Raw genomic sequence first — 27580 nt, forward strand, 5'->3', positions numbered from 1 at the left:
TTTAACTCAAAAAGTGAAGATTTTTTGAACGATAAACGATATCGCACCTTTAGTGTTTTTTTTTTTTGAAATTTGCAAAAATCTAAAAAAAAACATTTTACACGTCATTATGGGATATTGTGTGTAGAATTTTGAGGCCAAAAATGAATTTATTCAGTTTTGGAATAAGGCTGTAACATAACAAAATGTGGAAAAAGTGAAGCGCTGTGAATACTTTCCGGATGCACTGTATGTCCAGCTCCAGTATAGTGAAACCACTGCCCCTGCAAAGTTTAATGCTGAAAAGCAGGGATTAAGGGGTCTATGTACTAATAATCACAGTACTGCTTCAATTATTATGTACTTAACTCGCCGGGGTTATTTTCATTTTTAATAACTATCCCAGCTATGTACTACGGGGAACTTGCAGGGACATCGGTTGTGGTAACCGCTGTCCACCTGAGTTATACGATGTCTCTGGCATTTAGGAGAACTCTTACAGAAGTGAAAGACTTTTTCCCGAGGGAAGATGACACTGCGTATGCGCACAGCATTGGCTTCCGCAACTGGCGGGGGGAGAGGGGGAGACATCTCTCTTGCCCCTGGAGCCCCCATACCCTGGCCCGGCGACAGGGGCGGGGACTAGGGGTACACCTGTACCGGGGTCCAGAGGGGCCCCAAGGACCGGACGGGCACATAACAGGGCCGCGGACTCACTGTTCAAGCTGGCGGGCCCTGGCCGCGGGTCCCATAGCTGCCGCTGCCCAGCCCCTGCTCTGTTAATTGTGGCCTGGCCCCCGGGCAGCGCTGGGCTCCTCCCTGTTGCTCATCCGCAGCCGGGACCTGCTGACTGCCGTGCGTCTGACCTTATAAGCAACACGGCGGCGTGACGTCATAGGTCACGTCGCCGCGCATCTCTGCCCGTCAGGTAGGCTGTGTTTTGGAGGGGATAAGGGCGGTGGGCAGGAGAACAGGATGGGTGCTGGGGAAGAAGGTGAAGGTAGCTGGGGACAGAGGAAGGGGCTGGTTGCAAAAGGGGAGGTGCTGGGGACAGAGGAAGGGGCTGGTTGCATAAAGGGAGGTGCTGGGGACAGAAGAGGCTATTTCCACTTCAGATTCTGTACATGGAAGTGACGTGCACTCAGGGCGGAAGTGCAGTTTCTTGCCCACACAGTCCACCAAAAAAGAAAGTTAGCCGCTCGCAACGCTTCGGGCACGATGGCTCGCCACATGATTATATTCCCCCTCTATGCCCACTTGGATGGTAGGGAATGACGTTGGACACTGGCTGATGACGTCAGGGTCAATCTATGGAAGGGGATCTAGCTGCTTCCCAGAAGAAAGTGCTGGGGGCAGAGGGTGACACAGGCTGAGGGCAGAAGAAGGTGTTGGGGCATGAGGTGACAGGCTGTCGGCAGAGGAAGGTGATGGGGTAGAAGAAGGTGCTGGAGGCATGAGGTGAGAGGCTGGGGGCAGAGGAAGGTGATGGGGCAGAAGAAGGTGCTGGGGCAGAGGAAGGTGCTGAGGCATGAGGTGACAGGCGGGGGGGCAGAGGAGGGTGATGGGGTAGAAGAAGGTGCTGGAGGCATGAGGTAACAGGCTGGGGGCAGAGGAAGGTGCTGGGGCAGAAGAAGGTGCTGGAGGCATGAGGTGACAGGCTGGGGGCAGAGGAAGGTGATGGGGGCATGAGCTGACAGGCTGGGGGCATGAGGTGACAGGCTGGGGGCAGAGGAAGGTGAAGGGGGCCTGAGCTGACAGGCTGGGGGCAGAGGAAGGTGATGGGGTAGAAGAACATGCTGGAGGTGACAGGCTGGGGGCAGAGGAAGGTGATGGGGGCATGAGGTGACAGGCTGGGGGCAGAGGAAGGTCCTGGAGGCATGAGCTGACAGGTTGGGGGCAGAGGAAGGTGATGGAGGCATGAGCTGACAGGCTGGGGGCAGAGGAAGGTGCTGGAGGCATGAGCTGACAGGCTGGGGGCAGAGGAAGGTGATGGCAGAGGAAGGTGCTGGAGGCATGAGCTGACAGGCTGGGGGCAGAGGAAGGTGATGGGGGCAGAAGAAGGTGGTGGAGGCATGAGGTGACAGGCTGGGGGCAGAGGAAGGTGATGGGGGCATGAGGTGACAGGCTGGGGGCAGAGGAAGGTGAAGGGGGCCTGAGCTGACAGGCTGGGGGCAGAGGAAGGTGATGGGGTAGAAGAACGTGCTGGAGGTGACAGGCTGGGGGCAGAGGAAGGTGATGGGGTCATGAGCTGACAGGCTGGGGGCAGAGGAAGGTGCTGGAGGCATGAGCTGACAGGCTGGGGGCAGAGGAAGGTGATGGGGCAGAAGAAGGTGGTGGAGGCATGAGGTGACAGGCTGGGGGCAGAGGAAGGTGATGGGGGCATGAGGTGACAGGCTGGGGGCAGAGGAAGGTGAAGGGGGCCTGAGCTGACAGGCTGGGGGCAGAGGAAGGTGATGGGGTAGAAGAATGTGCTGGAGGTGACAGGCTGGGGGCAGAGGAAGGTGATGGGGGCATGAGCTGACAGGCTGGGGGCAGAGGAAGGTGCTGGAGGCATGAGCTGACAGGCTGGGGGCAGAGGAAGGTGATGGGGCAGAAGAAGGTGGTGGAGGCATGAGGTGACAGGCTGGGGGCAGAGGAAGGTGATGGGGGCATGAGGTGACAGGCTGGGGGCAGAGGAAGGTGAAGGGGGCCTGAGCTGACAGGCTGGGGGCAGAGGAAGGTGATGGGGTAGAAGAACGTGCTGGAGGTGACAGGCTGGGGGCAGAGGAAGGTGATGGGGGCATGAGGTGACAGGCTGGGGGCAGAGGAAGGTCCTGGAGGCATGAGCTGACAGGCTGGGGGCAGAGGAAGGTGATGGGGGCATGAGCTGACAGGCTGGGGGCAGAGGAAGGTGCTGGAGGCATGAGCTGACAGGCTGGGGGCAGAGGAAGGTGATGGGGGCATGAGCTGACAGACTGGGGGCAGAGGAAGGTGATTGGAGTTGGGTGCAGAAAGTCACACGGGCTGGGGGCAGAGGAAGGTGATGGTGGCTGGGGATGGAAGAAGGTGATGGGGGCTTCTGGCCTGAGGATTGTGATGACTTGCTGAGGACTGAGGATGGCTGGGTGCTGACACCATTCCTCCTACCCCTAAGGCAGGGGTAGCCAACCTCAGTTCTCGTGAGCTACCAACAGTTCACGTTGTCCAGACCACCCAGCAGGTGCACAGGTGTATTCATTACTAACTAACACATTTGAAAAGATCCACAGGTGGAGCTAATTATATCACTTGTGATTCTGTGAGGAGACCCACAAAACATGCACCATTGGTAGCTCTTGAGGACCAGGGTTGGCTACCTCTGCCCTAAGGCATCCACAGCACTGTCCTAAGGAAGACCTTGCAAGAGACGGCAGACAAGAACTACAGCTGCATCATTAGTGACAGAGAGACCGTGTGGTAAGTCATAGTGTATTATTACTTTATGTAAAGGCTGGTATATCACACATGCAGGGGGGGGGAGGATGGTGAGAAGCTGGGGCCCCCAGAGACAGTGTACTGGGACCCAAGATTTCTGTTGCCGGCCCTGCCCATACCATCTTAAAATGGTGTAAACTACCGGTGCTATACTCTGAAAAGCCTCGCTTTTTGGAGTTTAGGGGGAGAGTTAATAAAGCTTGGAGAGAGATAAAATTGGAGATAAATAGAACCAACCAATCAGCTCTTAGCTGTCACTTTACAGGCTGTGTTTGAAAAATGACAGGAGCTGATTGGTTGGTGCTATTTATCTCCAACTTTATCTCTCTCCAAGCTTTATTAAATCTCCTCCTTAGTACATAGGGGTCAGATCACCGTCCCCATTGATAATAATGAGGACTGCGACCTGCAGCGCTAATTAGCACTTTGCCGGAGATATCTGTGTGTACATAGGAACAATACATAAAATTATGCAGAAATGGCATAAAATTATGCAGAAATTTCTGCATAATTTATGTAAAAATCAGCTTGATACATAGGCCCCTAAAACTGATAATAAAAATTAATGTCTCTGTGTTGCCCGCAAAATCTTCGGGACAACATCAACACCGATGCTAAATAGAGCCCATTGCAAGGACAACGGGAGTGCTAGGAATATTTTTCCTAAAGGTTGATTTTAATCTATTTAAAAATCGATCAACATCGATGTTTTGCCTCTGGGGCTAAATCACAAATTTACTAATACTTAAAAATATTAAATCAAAAGTTGACTGTTAGTAAATGTGTGATTTAGCCCCAGAAACACAACATCGATTTTAACGATTAAAATCGACTTTTAGTAAATATACCCCCTAGTGTAAATATTGCCTGCTCATCCCCTGGCTTGTGTGTGACAATAACGTGTAAGGGACTGATGATAGTATCTGACTGCGTAATATTTTGGTGCTGTGTAATTAAAGGGAGAATGCGATATAAGTCTCTCATCTTACCCATCCTCCTTGGCTGTCAATCCAGGGGGTGTAATTCTCCTTGAGGTAGCGAGCCCCAAACCCCAGCACCCTGTTCATGGGGTGATTATCTAGCGCGGTGAGCTTGGTGGTGGCGTCGATACACAGCGCTATTTTACTGGTCTGCTGCTGGTACTCCGACTCCTGGGCGGGCACAGTCTCGGACAGGAAACAGGCCGCGATTTTGGTGAAGAAGCCGTAAGACAAGGAGCTTTGGAGTTTCTGGTAAAAGTTCTGATCCTTCATAATCTAGGAGACAAACAGCAAAATGGGAAAACGGCGTCAGACAATTGCTCTGCGGCTGTTCCCCTGTTCTCGAAGACTGATCTCGCCGTCTACGATGGGCTGAGAGCATAGCGACAACGTAATTGACGCAGTGAGATTATGCTTCGGTCAGTCTCTGGACAGCGATAACACAATGGTCAACCCAGACGCCGAGTAATATAAGTGCGCCTCATTGATATTGCAGCAAAGTATCTGGAGTTTAATTTTAAAGCTGCATACACACACAACTATTTTTTGAACGATGTATCGTTAAACTATATCATTTAACGATAATCGTTTGACATTAATCGTTCACTTTCTGAATCAACGATTATCGTTCATGCGCGTTCACGTTTGTAGTTCAGTCAGACTTGTCAACTCAACGATTTTCATTAAGGGAATATGCAAAAATCGTTTGTAGTTCCAAAAAATCGTTCATTACACTTTAAAAAAATCTGAGAGAAAATCGTTGGTAACGAAATCGTTGTGTGTGTGTGTATGCAGCGTTAAACTTTGAATTGATAGATCCATAAATTGAAATGCGTTATTTTTATTCTGTTGGGGATTCTGATGCTCTTGGGATGTTGTATTCAGAATGCTGCAAACTTTTATTTAACCCCCCCCCCCCCCCCTTCCCGTGTTATTACACACTGAGCCTGAATTTCCTCCCCTCGTGTGGTTTAGCATTTCCCCTGATTTTCCTGTGAATCTGCTTTCCCTTTAAGAAGTGCGCTATTTTATATACGTATACACTGAGCGCGGAGATTTATCTGAGGACCCCAGGACGTGTCTGTCACCTGCTCATTCATTGCGTCGCCCATTGACCGCAGAATCTCAGCAATGTCGGCTATTAACTCGTCATCACCTGAAAAACAAAATAATAATTTGTTGCGTCACACGCCTCTCGCACCTAAATACCGAAAGGGTCAAGCAGCAGCACATACACACAAACTATGTCCTGACGAATGGACTAACCCAGACTCCACCATTACGATCCAGGTTTTAAAGATATCCGTGCTTGAGCCCAGATGGTTGAATCAAACTGGCTGAGGTGCTAATTAAGTCACCTGTGCTCAAACATGGATACCCTTAAAACAAAGGTAACGGTGGAGCTTGGGAACCTCTGGCTTAACCATTCAAACAACTCAGATCTAGTGTGGGGTTCCTCAATTGCAGGAATTGCACAGGGCCAGATTAATAGTAACGCGGAAGGGGCTACATACAGCTCCAGGCCTGCACATAAAAATAGGCCCATCATACTGAAGAGCTGTGACGTATGGAGCAACAAGCTCCAAGCATTCCGGACGAAAAGGACAGTCCATTGAAATCAGGACTCTTCCACTTAAATTGGGACTGTTGGGAGGTAGGTGATCAGTCTGCCCCATTTATATAATACCTAAGGCAATTGTAATGGAGAGGGCGGAGATAATTTCCTAAAAATTTTTATATATGGATATGCAATATACAGCAATTCTAGTATGACTCTACTATTAAAATAACACATTATATATATATATATATATATTATATATATATAGCATCCACAGGGCGGCACTCCGTGATAAAATAATTCAAACAACACTGCTGAGTCTGCAACGTTTCAGTGCTTTAAACGCCTGAATATTCCAATATTAGAGATATTGAAGTGTGTGAGGTTGTATAGTACATGATGGGGGAAGCTGAGATAACAACCCCCAGACTATCACACGGCCCTGCTTGAGCACAGGTGTGTGGGTCACTGGATCAGTTAAAGTGAATAACTGAGCTCAGATTACTTGCATGGACTTTATATTGTGCGAATGCCAGGCTCTATGGTCCTGGATGGTGGATTTGGGCCTATGCTCCCTAAAGGAAGTGGATAGATCCCCTTCAGTATTTGTACCTTGACGCCATCAGCTACTGTCCAACGTCATTCCCTACCATTCACGTGGGCATAGAGGGGGAATATAATCTCGTGGCCTTTCCTATGCCTCAAATAGCTACAGCTCCGTGCCATCTAGTGGCCATTTTGTCAAATCCAGCGTAATAATAGAGTTAAGGTTAGGCTTCGGCCAAATGGCGCTACTCTCCGGCTTTTGTAGAACTACAAGCCCCAACATTATGGTACATGCGGGTACTTTTAGGTGCAAGGAACCTGAATGAGCCGTACATTGCATACTGTACCTCAATATTGATATTATGTTTTAGGCGAATCATTAGGATAAAAGCAAAAATGTATATAAGATGGCATTCTAATCTACAAGTTCCATTTATTATACTGTATTGGGACTTAGCCAACCACTGTCTCTGAGGTAGGGAAAGTAGATTGTAAGCTCCTCAGGACAGGGACGGGTGAGCCTAAATAAAGTTGTGATTGTACGGGTCTTCAGGATAGGTTGGCGCTGAAGGGGTTGGGGGTAACGTTGACATAGTAAGGCTAGAAATGTATACTTGTATGGTAATAACAGCTGAGGCCGGATGCAGCAGTTCCACCTGAAATTGCTCAGTTATTGTCTGTACTGAGCCTCGATCTGCTCTATATAAAGTCTGATGTAGTGGGGCCTGATTGTAGCTTGCGGGTGACACAGGATGGTGAGAGTCGTAGTTCAGGACACCTATAGGTCGCTGAATGCAATGACTGCTATTCTTCCAGCTTACCGTCTCCGTCCGCCTGAAGGCTGCACGCCCGCTGTATACACCTGAAACCTCCACCTGCTTGGTTGCGTTCTGTGATTCGCTGTATGATCTCCTGTACTCGCCGGGCGATGGCGTTGGTTCGTTCCACTTCTGGGTTCTCTACTGCACACAGGTAAAAACTTGGTTAAAAAAATAACATTGCGATAAGCATGACATCATAACACTTCAAAAATAAATAAAAGATTTCTTAATGTCCGCGTCCTGACATAGGGTTTGGTGCCGCAGTGGGCGGAGTTGCAGAGCCGCACACAAGCGCCTTTGCAATTCCGTTCTGCTAAAAATTCAAATACAGCAGGAGGCGCCTGAAGGGAAGAGACGCCTGCTGTCGGCATCTGCGGTCGCAGCCTAGGATCACCATCGGTCGCGATGTTGTGAGACGCCGGCCAGCGGTGTAACATTTAGTTTTTTTTATCACTCTTACCCCTATGTACTATGCCATGGAGAGATAAAGTACCAATCAATTAGCTCCTAAATGTCACTTTTCAAACACAGGCCCCCATTTATTAACGAAGGTAACTAAAAGCGGCATTTTTTGTTTAGTATCACTGTGATACAAATGAAAACGCCGCTGGTAATTACCAATAGTTACCCCTCCGGCGAGGTCCTCTGCTCGGCTGCTGGCAGCCTAACTCTGCCAGTGACGGGCTCCGGTGTAATGCGCATGGGCGAGGGTCCTTCTGCGCATGGGCGTTTACACGGGGACTCGGCAGTGCATGGACGGGCAGCGCCGGGTCCCCATTGCCAACGACTATGGCAAGAACGATGCTGTAATGCCCACAGCCTATAAAGTGACAGGAGCTGATTGGCTGGTACTTTATCTCCAACCACTTTATCTCTGTCCAAGGCTTAGTACATAGACCCCTCTGTCTTGAAAATCACTTTTACTGGTAACAATAAACAGACGTAGAAAACGTTTGTCCCCGTGCGTGTTACGCGCGGCGCGTCATGAACTGCGGTCCAGGGATAACCGTATTTTGTTCTGAGACGGTTTACAACCCAAAACATTTATTTTGTACATTAGATTCACAAGTGATTTGTCCTTTTTTTGGTAAATTTCCTACGACTCCAGCTTGTGCGCCAGGACCGCGCTCGGCATCACAGCGAGTGGGTTAGAGAGATATTTTGTGTATTTGACATTAATGGGGGAGATGTATCAAGGCTTGGAGGGAGGCAAAGCGGCGAAGTTGCCCGTAGCGACCAATCAGCTACTAGCTGTCATTTATCTAGCACTGTCTGTAAAATGTCAGTTAGTAGGTGATTGGTTGCTGCTGGCAACGTCACCATTTTATTCCGCTGAAAGGTTTGAGACATCTCCCCCTGCTAATACTGACAGTCTTCTTTGCAATGATTACAGGTGTGAATATATATACGGAATTAACCCCTTCATATCGGTCACCTGGTGCGTGGCGTACTTTCGTCTTCTTGTCGCTTGGCGCTCGCAGGCATTTAGGGGTCAGCCTTTTACGCAGACTCTTTTTGTCCTTCTTCTTGGGGGTGCGACCTTCCCTCGTGCCGTTCTGGCCTTCCCCGTTACAGGCGACTCCATCCTCCCCCTGCCTGGGCGCCGTCTTACCGATAAGTTGTTGGTATTTACTGGCGGGCATCGTGCGTTGCGCATACACCATCATCACCCTGTACTCCATAGAGGTCTCCTCCTCCCGGAGGGGGATCTCTTCCATTCCGCTCTCTTGTACGGAAACCATTGTGGCGAAGCGTGAGTCGCGTCTGTGGAGACACAAATGTCAGTGTTTATTATCGGTCTCGCTACAACCTAACGATGTGCGGTGACCGACGGCGCGATCACCGGTGTTACGGCTACATTGACATCGGAACCTTATAATGATACGAGCCCGCTGACAGAAAATTATCGAGGTAAAAGATTTTCGTTAGGTGCGATGGGCAGAGACCCAGATCTCACATGGATTAGGGTAACTCTGTGCTAGATACATGATAGCTAGTACCTGATTGGTTGGTATGGGAAACTCTCCGCTTTATCTCCCTGGAAGGTTTGATACATCTCCCCCTTATATTTTCTGACCCTATCTAACCCCGTAAAGGCTGCGTTGCCTTTGTGGGGGTTGTCCTGCGCTCGCTCATGTTGCTGCCTGTCTGCAAGATAAAATGGATTTCCAGGAACTGGGAGTGACCTGGATAAGCCGGTTCTGCCGGTCACGTTTCAGCTGTTTGTTACCTGTCGCCAGGGGTGTATCTAGTGATCCAAGCGCCCCTGGCAATGTAATGGACTGGCACCCCCCCATGCAGTGCCCCCAATAGTAATCCCCCGGTAGTAATCCCCCTTATGCTGCATTGCCCCCAGTAGTAGCCCCCCTATACAGTGCCCCCAGTAGTAGTGCCCCCCAGTAGTAGACCCCAGTAGTAGTCCCCCCTATATAGTGCCCCCAGTAGTGGCCACCCACCCCCTAATTTGCCCCCAGTAGTGGCCACCCCTATACAGTGCTCCCAGTAGTGGCCACCCCCATAAATTGCCCCCAGTAGTGGCCACTCCTATACAGTGCTCCCCAGTAACAGGCACCCCCCCATAAAGTGCCCCCAGTAGCTGCCACCCCCTATTTCAGTGCCCCCCCTGTAGTGCCAGGCTTACACACACAAACACACACACAAAGAACAAAAAAAAAATTAAACTTACCTGGTCCCCGCTCCTGACGCGACCGCCGCTGTCCGCTCTGAGTCCTGGCCACTCTTCTCCTGCATGGGAGAGACGTCATGACGTATGACGTCTCTCCCATCACTGCGGGGGGAGCCGGCACACGGAGCTCATTAGTGAGCTCCAGCCGGCTCCCTCTGCGGACGACGCAGCAGCTAATGAGAGTCTGTCTGACTCTCATTGGCTGGCTGCTATTACACACACACAGACGCCGCTGGCGGCTGTGTTTGTAAATGGTGTAGGGCAGACTGCTATCACTGCGGTCTGCCCTACACTTGTGGGGCCGGGGGACTTGTCCACCCCTTGGCTACTGGTGGCACTGCCGGATGGCGCCCCCCCTTTGGTCGGCGCCCCTGGCGAGTGCCATCCTGGCCAATGGGTAGATACGCCCCTGCCTGTCGCTACACCTGTGGTGTCACGTACCTCCCCAACAGTCCCGAATTGTGAGGACCTTCAAAGGGTGGAGCTTACACTGGGAGGCGGGGCTTCACAAAAGTGGACGTCATTACAACTATGGGGAATCCAATTGGCTGCCATAAAGCGATAACTTGTCGCGCGTTAAGGTATTGCACTCATCTCGCTCATCGCGTCTGTGCACGCTCCGGTTTTTTCACAGAAACCAATCGCTAAAGTTGTGTTGCGGCATTTGCGCAATAATTATTGCTGCTTTTACCCGTGATAAGTGTAGGTGAAAAATAGGGAAATGTGCCTGTACCCCCCCAAAAAAAGGCAACGAGATATAGGATAACAGTATAGCCGTGTATTAGTGGCCCTAATAAAAGTTTTCGGGGTTCAAAATAATGATAGAAAGCAAGTGTTTTTCTTTTTTTTGCAAAATAAGTACTAAATTAGGGGGTGGATAAAAATACCTATAAGTATATTTGTGTCACTTACAGACACCTTAAAAAAAAAAAAAAAAAAACCTTCAAAATATGCCACCTGCAATCTTAGAAACACATTTCCCATCCATACAGCTCCCCCATATACCTGCCTCACTCATACATCACCCCCATATACCTGTCCCATCCATACAGCACCCCCATATACCTGTCCCATTCATACAGCACCCCCATATACCTGTCCCATTCATACAGCACCCCCATATACCTGCCCCATTCATACAGCTCCCCCATATACCTGTCCCATTCATACAGCACCCCCATATACCTGTCCCATTCATACAGCACCCCCATATACCTGTCCCATCCATACAGCTCCCCCATATACCTGTCCCATCCATACAGCCCCCCATATACCTGTCCCATTCATACAGCACCCCCATATACCTGTCCCATTCATACAGCACCCCCATATACCTGCCTCACTCATACAGCACCCCCATATACCTGTCCCATTCATACAGCACCCCATATACCTGCCTCACTCATACAGCACCCCCATATACCTGTCCCATCCATACAGCACCCCCATATACCTGTCCCATCCATACAGCACCCCCCATATACCTGTCCCATCCATACAGCACCCCCATATACCTGCCTCACTCATACAGCACCTCCATATACCTGCCCCATTCATACAGCTCCCCCATATACCTGTCCCATTCATACAGCACCCCCATATACCTGTCCCATTCATACAGCACCCAAATACCTGCCCCATTCATACAGCACCCCCCATATACCTGCCTCACTCATACAGCACCCCCCCATATACCTGTCCCATTCATACAGCACCCCCCATATACCTGTCCCATCCATACAGCATCCCCATATACCTGTCCCATTCATACAGCACCCCCATATACCTGTCCCATTCATACAGCACCCCCCATATACCTGTCCCACTCATACAGCACCCCCCATATACCTGTCCCACTCATACAGCACCCCATATACCTGTCCCATTCATACAGCACCCCCATATACCTGTCCCATCCATACAGCTCCCCATATACCTGCCTCACTCATACAGCACCCCCATATACCTATCCCATCCATACAGCACCCCCATATACCTGTCCCATCCATACAGCACCCCCATATACCTGTCCCATCCATACAGCACCCCCATATACCTGTCCCATCCATACAGCATCCCCATATACCTGTCCCATTCACATAGCACCCCCCATATACCTGTCCCATTCACATAGCACCCCCCATATACCTGCCCCATCCACACAGCACCCCCCATATACCTGCCCCATCCATACAGCACCTCTCATATACCTGTCCCATCCATACAGCACCCCCATATACCTGCCTCACTCATACAGCACCCCCATATACCTGCCTCTCTCATACAGCACCCCAATATACCTGTCCCATTCATACAGCTCCCCCATATACCTGTCCCATTCATACAGCTCCCCCATATACCTGCCCCATTCATACAGCTCCCCCATATACCTGCCCCATTCATACAGCACCCCATATACCTGTCCCATCCATACAGCCCCCCATATACCTGTCCCATTCAGACAGCACCCCCATATACCTGTCCCATTCATACAGCACCCGTATACCTGCCCCATTCATACAGCACCCCCATATACCTGCCTCACTCATACAGCACCCCTCCATATACCTGTCCCATTCATACAGCACCCCCCATATACCTGTCCCATTCATACTGCACCCCCCATATACCTGTCCCGTCCATACAGCATCCCCATATACCTGTCCCATTCATACAGCACCCCCATATACCTGTCCCATTCATACAGCACCCCCATATACCTGTCCCATTCATACAGCACCCCCATATACCTGTCCCACTCATACAGCACCCCATATACCTGTCCCATTCATACAGCACCCCCATATACCTGTCCCATTCATACAGCACCCCCATATACCTGTCCCATTCATACAGCACCCCCATATACCTGTCCCATTCATACAGCACCCCCCATATACCTGTCCCATCCATACAGCTCCCCATATACCTGCCTCACTCATACAGCACCCCCATATACCTGCCTCACTCATACAGCACCCCCATATATCTGCCTCATACAGCACCCCCATATACCTGCCTCTCTCATACAGCACCCCCATATACCTGCCTCACTCATACAGCACCCCCATATATCTGCCTCACTCATACAGCACCCCCATATACCTGTCCCATCCATACTGCACCCCCCATATACCTGCCCCTTTGGTAGGTGTGCCGGGGGCGTGGCTGCCCAGGCGTTCCCATGGGCATGCCTACCGTCTGGGGCCGACCCCACTGCCATCACTAGTGATAGAGCCGAAAGTACTCCAGGGCTTGCGGCAACGAGACCCTACCGCAAGGGTCTCGTCGCAAGCCCGATGGTCAAGACCATCGCGACCATCATTTTGGCTGCTCGCTATAGCTGTGGGTGGTCACCCACAGCTATTCAGAGGGAAGGCCCTGATTCAGAGCGAGCGCTCTGAATCAGGGCCTAAGTCCCGACATTTTTACCTCCAAAAATAGGGATTTTCCTCAACTTATCACCTACTCAAGAGGTGGTAATAAATAATTAGTGATAAATACTATGGAGAATTCACAGCCGCGAAAACCGCAGCTAATAGAATTGCGCTATAAATATTTAGTTGCACGGTAAACCATTTTTCGCAAAAATGCGGCTTATCACGGCTGATTGAATTCCCCCATAGAGTTTAGCGGCAGAAAAGAACCATTTGGCCCATCTAGTCTGTCCCTATTATCTTGTGGTACCACCTCAGATGGCCGCGTCCTGATTTAGAATACGGACATGAGAAGTGCAGGAGGATGAGCGCAAATGGTCAGAAAACATTTTTTTATCGAGGGCGTCTATTTACATTACGCTGGATAAGTTCTACACCTCGGGGGGTCACTCATTTATATGGCAGGACATAAATGTCTTCTGCGACCTCTATGGGCTTAATAATACATCAGATTATCAGAGAGAAGCCTAAAGCGGCCCAATCACTGGGGCCATGTGACCGCTGAGGGTCCGGCCCGCCGATCGGAATGGTTAGATAACCTGACAGTCAGGGGCCGCATTGCCACAGGCTCTGGTGTACGCACCCGCTGCCGGTCACTAAGCGGTTAATATCTCAACCTCACGGGGAAGTGAAAGTGAAACAAATACTAATTATAGATGCAGTAAAACAGCTTAATATAGAACAGACCTAACATAACATTATCCCCATGGAAACATGAGATTGGACGGCAGATACACAATCGGCTCATTCCTAGGAACCTCACGCTGTGCATGATACTTCGCTTTTTAACATTTTTGAGACAATGATCAGTTTCAAGTTTTTTTTGTTTTTTTTTCCATTCCCCAGTGATTCATCCTCTGTCACCTTTGCTGGGAGCCTATTCCACCTATCTACTGCACTCTCAGACCTATCTACTGCACTCTCAGACCTATCTACTGCACTCTCAGACTAGTAATTCCTCCTCACTGTCCCCTAAAATTGATGACCCCAGTGTTACTGCATTTCCCTTTGTTCTCCTCGAAGTGAAGATAACTCCCATAGTAATCAATCATATTCTGGGGTCTATTTACTAAGCAGTGTTAGGAGAAGTGATAAGGTACCAGCCAATCAGCTCCCAACTGTCATCTCACAGGCTGTATTTGAAAAATGACAGTTAGGAGCTGATTGGCTGGTACCTTATCACTCTGTCTCCTAACACTGCTTAGTAAATAGACCTCTCTATCTTTTATTTTGTAGAATGTACTAGATAAGTGATAGCTACAATCTTATTGGCTGTTGTGGGCATTCACCTCCACTTGTCCTCTTCTGAAGGTTTGAGAAATATCCCATCCCCCCCCCCGATGATTTCCCCCCACCTTCCCCACTGCTCCCAGCCTCTGTATGCATACGTGAGATTGTGGGGACTGGGGTAGGAGACAGACATAGGGGTCTATTTACTAAGCCTTGGGTGGAGATAAGTGAATGGAGATCAAGTACCAGCCAATCAGCTCCTAACTGCCATGGCTGTGTTTGAAAAATGTCAGTTAGGAGCTGATTGGCTGGTACTTTATCTCGCCGACCACTTTGCCTCCATCCAGGGCTTAGTAAATAGACCCCATAGTCCTTCCTCTCAGACAACCCCCCCCCCCCTTTTACAGCAATCTCGAAAATTCAGTGAGTGCCGCTGGGAATCACGCAGCCAGCATGGAGGATGACTAGGTAGCCTGTCGCCGCAGCCAGCTGGCGGTAGCATTGCTGCAGCATGCTGGTTATGTAGATCATATGGAAAAGAAAATATATGTATTTTAGGATTCGGGCAGGATTGGCCAACCCTGTAGCTATCCAACTGTTGTGGAACTACAAGTCCCAGCAGGACAGCCATAGGTTGGGTTTCTAAGGAATAACATATTTAAAAAGAAAATGTATTGCAGTTTGGGGTGAGAGGGCTTAGAGAATTGTCACAATGGTTATTTGGCAAAAGAGGGTCCTGCAAACGGGGGAGAGTGTAACCCGGGGGTATTTGTAGTTGAGGTGTATTGTGGCAGCCAGGATAAATTGCCTTCAGGGGGATTACATTGTGGAATAACTGGGGACAATTCACTGCTGGTCCCTTACGGAACCTTCTCAGGGACTGTAGAACACTACAGACACATCACATCCTATTTACTGTTCTGGATTATAATGCACTTTCCTGTATTTGTATAACTCCTTCTTTCAGTTAATATTAACTAATAAGACAAAGTGACGAGTAAATCGGACGCTGCCCTCTGGTCACCGGTTATGATGTTCGGATGGAGATTAACCCATGTTTCAACACTGATTTACTCTGGAGTAATACTTCCTGCTTGAATTATGGGCCTGATTCAGAGCCGGACGCTATTTGCGCTCGCTCGTTCAGAAAAAGGGGCCGGCTATTTAAATTGAGCGCTCGCTCTTTGCGGTCTGTTGACAACTCTATGTCTGAGCGAGCGAACGAAACATGCGCTCGCTATTTTGTAAAGACTCCCCCTGGCCGCTCGCATCCTACGTCATCTCCGCTATTTATTAGATTAATCGAGTACATTGAAAGGCGTATGAACTGCTCGCAGTGCTTGTGGTTGGATTTTCCTACTGCAATCATGCGAACAGTTCAGGCTAAGAAACAACCAAGTGACGTGGTCGATGACGCTGCTTTGTTAATTATGCACACCCTTAAAACGCCCGTTTTGACCGTTTGGCACGCCTGCGTTCGGATCTCCACTCCCCGTTTTCAAGCACCTTCCCCTGTTACCACCCACAAACGCCTCATTCTGTCACTCAAATTAGCAGGCACTCGCTATTTTGCGAACACACGTTTTCCGACCGCACTGACTGGTTGGCGCATGCGCATTACGACCCATACGCATGCGCAGATGTGCAAACATCGCTCGGAGCGAACGAGCGGACGCTTACGAGCGGCTCTGAGTCAGGCCCTATGTCTCCTGGCGCCGTTATTGTGTTGCTCTCTATGTGGATCCTGCTCTGTGCTTTCCCTGTGTGTTACATCTGACTCCTGGCTTGTAACTTCCATCTCTGGTCTCTTGACTGGTTTGTTTCAGGACCTACTGGACTCTCTGATTGCAGAACACAAGAGGCTGTGCCCACATAGTATGTGGCCTAATCTTTTACCAGTGCCAACTAGCTGCCAGCGGCTCTAAGCGTCCAGGTACTGGCACCATTATCTATTTAAAGTGCACCCTGATACTGCGTTCCTTATTCCTGGGGTGACAGGGGCCAAGACAGAGGTGGCTACCTCATTCTTCACTGAGAAAGGACTGCAATATATTTTAACAATACCCTGCCTAAAGTTTTTGCCTAGCTGTTTAATCATCACACGGCTGAGGTCGTGATTCAGAGCCGGACGCTCTGACAGAGCGCTCGCTCTGAATCAGGGCCCTCCTACCTAAACTTGGAGCGGCCTCCTGCGGTAGGGTCTCAGTGACCGCAAGCTCTGGCGTGATTTTGGCTCTATCAGAGCCAAAATCACTCCCACTGACATCACTAGTGATGTCAGTGGGGCCGGACCCAGACGGTAGGCGTTCCCATGGGAACGCCTCCATCTGGCAGCCACGCCCCTGGCATGCCCACCAAAGGGGGCGTGCTGTGAATCAACATCGACAGCACGCCCGCTTTGGTGCAAGGCCCGGAGCGACAGCTTCCCCGTCGCTAGCCGGGTCTCGCGCATGCGCACGACGGAGCAGCCTCCGTCGTGCGCATGCGCACTAGGGCACCATCGACCCGCTTGCGAGCGCTCAGCATCAGGCCCTGATTCAGAGCCGGGCGCTCTGACAGAGCGCTTGCTCTGAATCAGGGCCATCCCTCTGAATTTTAGAGCGGCCTCCTATAGCGAGCGGCCAAAAAGATGGTCGCAATGGTCAATACCATCGCGACCATCGGGCTTGCGACGAGACCCTTGCGGTAGGGTCTCGCTGCTGCAAGCCCTGGAGTGCTTTTGGCTCTATCAGAGCCAAAAGCACTCCCACTGACATCACTAGTGAACGCCTCCATCTGGGCAGCCACGCCCCCGGCACGCCCACCATCGACAGCATGCCCCCTTTGGTGCGAGACCCATAGCGACGGCTTGGCCGTCGTTATTCGGGTCTCGCGCATGCGCACGACGGGACTTGCCCAACATCGACCCGCTTGCGAGCGCCCAGCGCTCGTGAGCGGGTCTGAATCAGACCCTGAGCCGCCTCATTGAGATCTAGCAAACGATCACTAGTGACCATCATTCATTCACCATTCGTTTGGAATCTTTGGATGTGTGTTTTTTGAACAAATATTCACAACATCCAGCCTCAAGTTTTTGCCCACCTTTATGTACAACATACTAGGACATATATATATATTTCATTTTTGAGCTCTTCATAAACATTAACCCTCGACAACTTCAGTGACATTACCGATTTAACTATATCCATCTAAGTACATTTAGTACAAACCACACACCAGCTACCCTCACATGTAGATACCACAGGGCGCTCCCTCCCAGTTTAATCTGCTTTCTTTTCAATTAATTTGAGGAGGTTGGGACACTTCCTGCGGTACTAACAGTTGTTCCTACCCTCCGAGCGCTGATCGCCTGTCTTTATTATTCATGATCTGAACACTGGACGTGATGATAATACATGTATTATACCCTATACAGACTTAGGACACTACACCCTCAGTATGATCTGACCACTGGACGTGATTATATAATATATGTATTATACCCTATACAGACTTAGGACACTACACCCTCAGTATGATCTGACCACTGGACATGATTATATAATACATGTATTATACCCTATACAGACTTAGGACACTACACCCTCAGTACGATCTGACCACTGGACGTGATGATAATACATGTATTATACCCTATACAGACTTAGGACACTACACCCTCAGTATGATCTGACCACTGGACATGATTATATAATACATGTATTATACCCTATACAGACTTAGGACACTACACCCTCAGTATGATCTGACCACTGGACGTGATGATAATACATGTATTATACCCTATACAGACTTAGGACACTACACCCTCAGTATGATCTGACCACTGGACATGATTATATAATACATGTATTATACCCTATACAGACATAGGACATTACACCCTCAGTATGATCTGACCACTGGACATGATTATATAATACATGTATTATACCCTATACAGACTTAGGACACTACACCCTCAGTATGATCTGACCACTGGACATGATTATATAATACATGTATTATACCCTATACAGACTGAGGACACTACACCCTCAGTACGATCTGACCACTGGACGTGATGATAATACATGTATTATACCCTATACAGACTTAGGACACTACACCCTCAGTACGATCTGACCACTGGACGTGATGATAATACATGTATTATACCCTATACAGACTTAGGACACTACACCCTCAGTATGATCTGACCACTGGACATGATGATAATACATGTATTATACCCTATACAGACTGAGGACACTACACCCTCAGTATGATCTGACCACTGGACATGATGATAATACATGTATTATACCCTATACAGACTGAGGACACTACACCCTGAGTATGATCTGACCACTGGACATGATGATAATACATGTATTATACCCTATACAGACTTAGGACACTACACCCTCAGTATGATCTGACCACTGGACGTGACGATAATACATGTATTATACCCTATACAGACTTAGGACACTACACCCTCAGTATGATCTGACCACTGGGCATGATTATATAATACATGTATTATACCCTATACAGACTGAGGACACTACACCCTCAGTATGATCTGACCACTGGAAGTGACGATAATACATGTATTATACCCTATACAGACTGAGGACACTACACCCTCAGTATGATCTGACCACTGGACATGATGATAATACATGTATTATACCCTATACAGACTTAGGACACTACACCTCAGTATGATCTGACCACTGGACGTAATGATAATACATGTATAATACCCTATACAGACTTAGGACACTACACCCTCAGTATGATCTGACCACTGGGCATGATTATATAATACATGTATTATACCCTATACAGACTGAGGACACTACACCCTCAGTATGATCTGACCACTGGACGTAATGATAATACATGTATAATACCCTATACAGACTTAGGACACTACACCCTCAGTATGATCTGACCACTGGGCATGATTATATAATACATGTATTATACCCTATACAGACTTAGGACACTACACCCTCAGTATGATCTGACCACTGGACGTGATGATAATACATGTATTATACCCTATACACACTTAGGACACTACACCCTCAGTATGATCTGACCACTGGACATGATTATATAATACATGTATTATACCCTATACAGACTGAGGACACTACACCCTCAGTATGATCTGACCACTGGACGTAATGATAATACATGTATAATACCCTATACAGACTTAGGACACTACACCCTCAGTATGATCTGACCACTGGGCATGATTATATAATACATGTATTATACCCTATACAGACTTAGGACACTACACCCTCAGTATGATCTGACCACTGGACGTGATGATAATACATGTATTATACCCAATACACACTTAGGACACTACACCCTCAGTATGATCTGACCACTGGACATGATTATATAATACATGTATTATACCCTATACAGACTTAGGACGCTACACCCTCAGTATGATCTGACCACTGGACATGAATATATAATACATGTATTATACCCTATAAACACTTAGGACACTACACCCTCAGTATGATCTGACCACTGGACGTGATGATAATACATGTATTATACCCTATACAGACTGAGGACACTACACCCTCAGTATGATCTGACCACTGGACATGATGATAATACATGTATAATACCCTATACAGACTTAGGACACTACACCCTCAGTATGATCTGACCACTGGGCATGATTATATAATACATGTATTATACCCTATACAGACTTAGGACACTACACCCTCAGTATGATCTGACCACTGGACGTGATGATAATACATGTATTATACCCTATACAGACTTAGGACACTACACCCTCAGTATGATCTGACCACTGGACATGAATATATAATACATGTATTATACCCTATAAACACTTAGGACACTACACCCTCAGTATGATCTGACCACTGGACGTGATGATAATACATGTATTATACCCTATACAGACTTAGGACACTACACCCTCAGTATGATCTGACCACTGGACGTGACGATAATACATGTATTATACCCTATACAGACTTAGGACACTACACCCTCAGTATGATCTGACCACTGGACATGATTATATAATACATGTATTATACCCTATACAGACTTAGGACACTACACCCTCAGTATGATCTGACCACTGGGCATGATTATATAATACATGTATTATACCCTATACAGACTGAGGACACTACACCCTCAGTATGATCTGACCACTGGACATGATGATAATACATGTATTATACCCTATACAGACTTAGGACACTACACCTCAGTATGATCTGACCACTGGACGTAATGATAATACATGTATAATACCCTATACAGACTTAGGACACTACACCCTCAGTATGATCTGACCACTGGGCATGATTATATAATACATGTATTATACCCTATACAGACTGAGGACACTACACCCTCAGTATGATCTGACCACTGGACGTAATGATAATACATGTATAATACCCTATACAGACTTAGGACACTACACCCTCAGTATGATCTGACCACTGGGCATGATTATATAATACATGTATTATACCCTATACAGACTTAGGACACTACACCCTCAGTATGATCTGACCACTGGACGTGATGATAATACATGTATTATACCCTATACAGACTTAGGACACTACACCCTCAGTATGATCTGACCACTGGACATGATTATATAATACATGTATTATACCCTATACAGACTTAGGACGCTACACCCTCAGTATGATCTGACCACTGGACATGAATATATAATACATGTATTATACCCTATAAACACTTAGGACACTACACCCTCAGTATGATCTGACCACTGGACGTGATGATAATACATGTATTATACCCTATACAGACTGAGGACACTACACCCTCAGTATGATCTGACCACTGGAGATGATGATCATACATGTATTATACCCTATACAGACTTAGGACACTACACCCTCAGTATGATCTGACCACTGGACGTGATTATATAATACATGTATTATACCCTATACAGACTTAGGACACTACACCCTCAGTATGATCTGACCACTGGACATGATTATATAATATATGTATTATACCCTATACAGACTTAGGACACTACACCCTCAGTATGATCTGACCACTGGACATGATTATATAATACATGTATTATACCCTATACAGACTTAGGACACTACACCCTCAGTATGATCTGACCACTGGACGTGACGATAATACATGTATTATACCCTATACAGACTGAGGACACTACACCCTCAGTATGATCTGACCACTGGACGTGACGATAATACATGTATTATACCCTATACAGACTTAGGACACTACACCCTCAGTATGATCTGACCACTGGACATGATTATATAATACATGTATTATACCCTATACAGACTTAGGACACTACACCCTCAGTATGATCTGACCACTGGACATGATTATATAATACATGTATTATACCCTATACAGACTTAGGACACTACTCCCTCAGTATGATCTGACCACTGGACATGATTACATAATACATGTATTATACCCTATACAGACTGAGGACACTACACCCTCAGTATGATCTGACCACTGGACATGATTATATAATACATGTATTATACCCTATACAGACTTAGGACACTACACCCTCAGTATGATCTGACCACTGGACATGATTATATAATACATGTATTATACCCTATACAGACTTAGGACACTACACCCTCAGTATGATCTGACCACTGGACATGATTATATAATACATGTATTATACCCTATACAGACTTAGGACACTACACCCTCAGTATGATCTGACCACTGGACGTGATTATATAATATATGTATTATACCCTATACAGACTTAGGACACTACACCCTCAGTATGATCTGACCACTGGACATGATGATAATACATGTATTATACCCTATACAGACTGAGGACACTACACCCTCAGTATGATCTGACCACTGGACGTGATGATAATACATGTATTATACCCTATACAGACTTAGGACACTACACCCTCAGTATGATCTGACCACTGGACGTGATGATAATACATGTATTATACCCTATACAGACTGAGGACACTACACCCTCAGTATGATCTGACCACTGGACATGATTATATAATACATGTATTATACCCTATACAGACTTAGGACACTACACCCTCAGTATGATCTGACCACTGGACGTGATTATATAATATATGTATTATACCCTATACAGACTTAGGACACTACACCCTCAGTATGATCTGACCACTGGACATGATGATAATACATGTATTATACCCTATACAGACTGAGGACACTACACCCTCAGTATGATCTGACCACTGGATGTGATTATATAATATATGTATTATACCCTATACAGACTGAGGACACTACACCCTCAGTATGATCTGACCACTGGACGTGATGATAATACATGTATTATACCCTATACAGACTGAGGACACTACACCCTCAGTATGATCTGACCACTGGACGTGATGATAATACATGTATTATACCCTATACAGACTTAGGACACTACACCCTCAGTATGATCTGACCACTGGACGTGACGATAATACATGTATTATACCCTATACAGACTTAGGACACTACACCCTCAGTATGATCTGACCACTGGACATGATTATATAATACATGTATTATACCCTATACAGACTTAGGACACTACACCCTCAGTATGATCTGACCACTGGGCATGATTATATAATACATGTATTATACCCTATACAGACTGAGGACACTACACCCTCAGTATGATCTGACCACTGGACATGATGATAATACATGTATTATACCCTATACAGACTTAGGACACTACACCTCAGTATGATCTGACCACTGGACGTAATGATAATACATGTATAATACCCTATACAGACTTAGGACACTACACCCTCAGTATGATCTGACCACTGGGCATGATTATATAATACATGTATTATACCCTATACAGACTGAGGACACTACACCCTCAGTATGATCTGACCACTGGACGTAATGATAATACATGTATAATACCCTATACAGACTTAGGACACTACACCCTCAGTATGATCTGACCACTGGGCATGATTATATAATACATGTATTATACCCTATACAGACTTAGGACACTACACCCTCAGTATGATCTGACCACTGGACGTGATGATAATACATGTATTATACCCTATACAGACTTAGGACACTACACCCTCAGTATGATCTGACCACTGGACATGATTATATAATACATGTATTATACCCTATACAGACTTAGGACGCTACACCCTCAGTATGATCTGACCACTGGACATGAATATATAATACATGTATTATACCCTATAAACACTTAGGACACTACACCCTCAGTATGATCTGACCACTGGACGTGATGATAATACATGTATTATACCCTATACAGACTGAGGACACTACACCCTCAGTATGATCTGACCACTGGAGATGATGATCATACATGTATTATACCCTATACAGACTTAGGACACTACACCCTCAGTATGATCTGACCACTGGACGTGATTATATAATACATGTATTATACCCTATACAGACTTAGGACACTACACCCTCAGTATGATCTGACCACTGGACATGATTATATAATATATGTATTATACCCTATACAGACTTAGGACACTACACCCTCAGTATGATCTGACCACTGGACATGATTATATAATACATGTATTATACCCTATACAGACTTAGGACACTACACCCTCAGTATGATCTGACCACTGGACGTGACGATAATACATGTATTATACCCTATACAGACTGAGGACACTACACCCTCAGTATGATCTGACCACTGGACGTGACGATAATACATGTATTATACCCTATACAGACTTAGGACACTACACCCTCAGTATGATCTGACCACTGGACATGATTATATAATACATGTATTATACCCTATACAGACTTAGGACACTACACCCTCAGTATGATCTGACCACTGGACATGATTATATAATACATGTATTATACCCTATACAGACTTAGGACACTACTCCCTCAGTATGATCTGACCACTGGACATGATTACATAATACATGTATTATACCCTATACAGACTGAGGACACTACACCCTCAGTATGATCTGACCACTGGACATGATTATATAATACATGTATTATACCCTATACAGACTTAGGACACTACACCCTCAGTATGATCTGACCACTGGACATGATTATATAATACATGTATTATACCCTATACAGACTTAGGACACTACACCCTCAGTATGATCTGACCACTGGACATGATTATATAATACATGTATTATACCCTATACAGACTTAGGACACTACACCCTCAGTATGATCTGACCACTGGACGTGATTATATAATATATGTATTATACCCTATACAGACTTAGGACACTACACCCTCAGTATGATCTGACCACTGGACATGATGATAATACATGTATTATACCCTATACAGACTGAGGACACTACACCCTCAGTATGATCTGACCACTGGACGTGATGATAATACATGTATTATACCCTATACAGACTTAGGACACTACACCCTCAGTATGATCTGACCACTGGACGTGATGATAATACATGTATTATACCCTATACAGACTGAGGACACTACACCCTCAGTATGATCTGACCACTGGACATGATTATATAATACATGTATTATACCCTATACAGACTTAGGACACTACACCCTCAGTATGATCTGACCACTGGACGTGATTATATAATATATGTATTATACCCTATACAGACTTAGGACACTACACCCTCAGTATGATCTGACCACTGGACATGATGATAATACATGTATTATACCCTATACAGACTGAGGACACTACACCCTCAGTATGATCTGACCACTGGATGTGATTATATAATATATGTATTATACCCTATACAGACTGAGGACACTACACCCTCAGTATGATCTGACCACTGGACGTGATGATAATACATGTATTATACCCTATACAGACTGAGGACACTACACCCTCAGTATGATCTGACCACTGGACGTGATGATAATACATGTATTATACCCTATACAGACTTAGGACACTACACCCTCAGTATGATCTGACCACTGGACGTGATGATAATACATGTATTATACCCTATACAGACTGAGGACACTACACCCTCAGTATGATTTGACCACTGGACATGATTATATAATACATGTATTATACCCTATACAGACTGAGGACACTACACCCTCAGTATGATCTGACCACTGGACATGATTATATAATACATGTATTATACCCTATACAGACTTAGGACACTACACCCTCAGTATGATCTGACCACTGGACGTGATGATAATACATGTATTATACCCTATACAGACTGAGGACACTACTCCCTCAGTATGATCTGACCACTGGACATGATTATATAATACATGTATTATACCCTATACAGACTGAGGACACTACACCCTCAGTATGATCTGACCACTGGACGTAATGATAATACATGTATAATACCCTATACAGACTTAGGACACTACACCCTAAGTATGATCTGACCACTGGACGTGACGATAATACATGTATTATACCCTATACAGACTTAGGACACTACACCCTCAGTATGATCTGACCACTGGACATGATTATATAATACATGTATTATACCCTATACAGACTTAGGACACTACACCCTCAGTATGATCTGACCACTGGACGTAATGATAATACATGTATTATACCCTATACAGACTTAGGACACTACTCCCTCAGTATGATCTGACCACTGGACATGATGATAATACATGTGTTATACCCTATACAGACTTAGGACACTACACCCTCAGTATGATCTGACCACTGGACGTGATTATATAATACATGTATTATACCCTATACAGACTTAGGACACTACACCCTCAGTATGATCTGACCACTGGACATGATTATATAATACATGTATTATACCCTATACAGACTTAGGACACTACACCCTCAGTATGATCTGACCACTGGACATGATGATAATACATGTATTATACCCTATACAGACTGAGGACACTACACCCTCAGTATGATCTGACCACTGGACATGATGATAATACATGTATTATACCCTATACAGACTGAGGACACTACACCCTGAGTATGATCTGACCACTGGACATGATGATAATACATGTATTATACCCTATACAGACTTAGGACACTACACCCTCAGTATGATCTGACCACTGGACGTGACGATAATACATGTATTATACCCTATACAGACTTAGGACACTACACCCTCAGTATGATCTGACCACTGGACATGATGATAATATATGTATTATACCCTATACAGACTTAGGACACTACACCCTCAGTATGATCTGACCACTGGACATGATTATATAATACATGTATTATACCCTATACAGACTTAGGACACTACACCCTCAGTATGATCTGACCACTGGGCATGATTATATAATGCATGTATTATACCCTATACAGACTGAGGACACTACACCCTCAGTATGATCTGACCACTGGACATGATGATAATACATGTATTATACCCTATACAGACTTAGGACACTACACCTCAGTATGATCTGACCACTGGACGTAATGATAATACATGTATAATACCCTATACAGACTTAGGACACTACACCCTCAGTATGATCTGACCACTGGGCATGATTATATAATACATGTATTATACCCTATACAGACTGAGGACACTACACCCTCAGTATGATCTGACCACTGGACGTAATGATAATACATGTATAATACCCTATACAGACTTAGGACACTACACCCTCAGTATGATCTGACCACTGGACATGATTATATAATACATGTATTATACCCTATACAGACTTAGGACGCTACACCCTCAGTATG

At 46.2% G+C, this 27580-nt stretch overlaps 1 protein-coding gene across 1 annotated transcript in view; it reads right to left on the bottom strand.

Moving 5' to 3' along the window:
• The window catches only part of BCL2L14 (BCL2 like 14), a 43830-nt gene that overhangs the window by 3958 nt on the left and 12292 nt on the right, over positions 1 to 27580 (bottom strand). The window contains exons 2-5 of the mRNA XM_088470606.1: positions 8776 to 9104; positions 7341 to 7481; positions 5501 to 5568; positions 4422 to 4688 (exon numbers count right to left, since the gene is read on the bottom strand). Coding sequence (XP_088326732.1) covers positions 4422 to 4688; positions 5501 to 5568; positions 7341 to 7481; positions 8776 to 9082 — 783 coding nt within the window. The 5' untranslated portion in view covers positions 9083 to 9104. The remainder of the gene's footprint in view (positions 1 to 4421; positions 4689 to 5500; positions 5569 to 7340; positions 7482 to 8775; positions 9105 to 27580) is intronic.

This window comes from Taudactylus pleione, unplaced genomic scaffold (genome assembly GCF_031769625.1).
Source record: "Taudactylus pleione unplaced genomic scaffold, aTauple2 ptg000101l, whole genome shotgun sequence".
Lineage (NCBI taxonomy): Eukaryota > Metazoa > Chordata > Amphibia > Anura > Myobatrachidae > Taudactylus > Taudactylus pleione.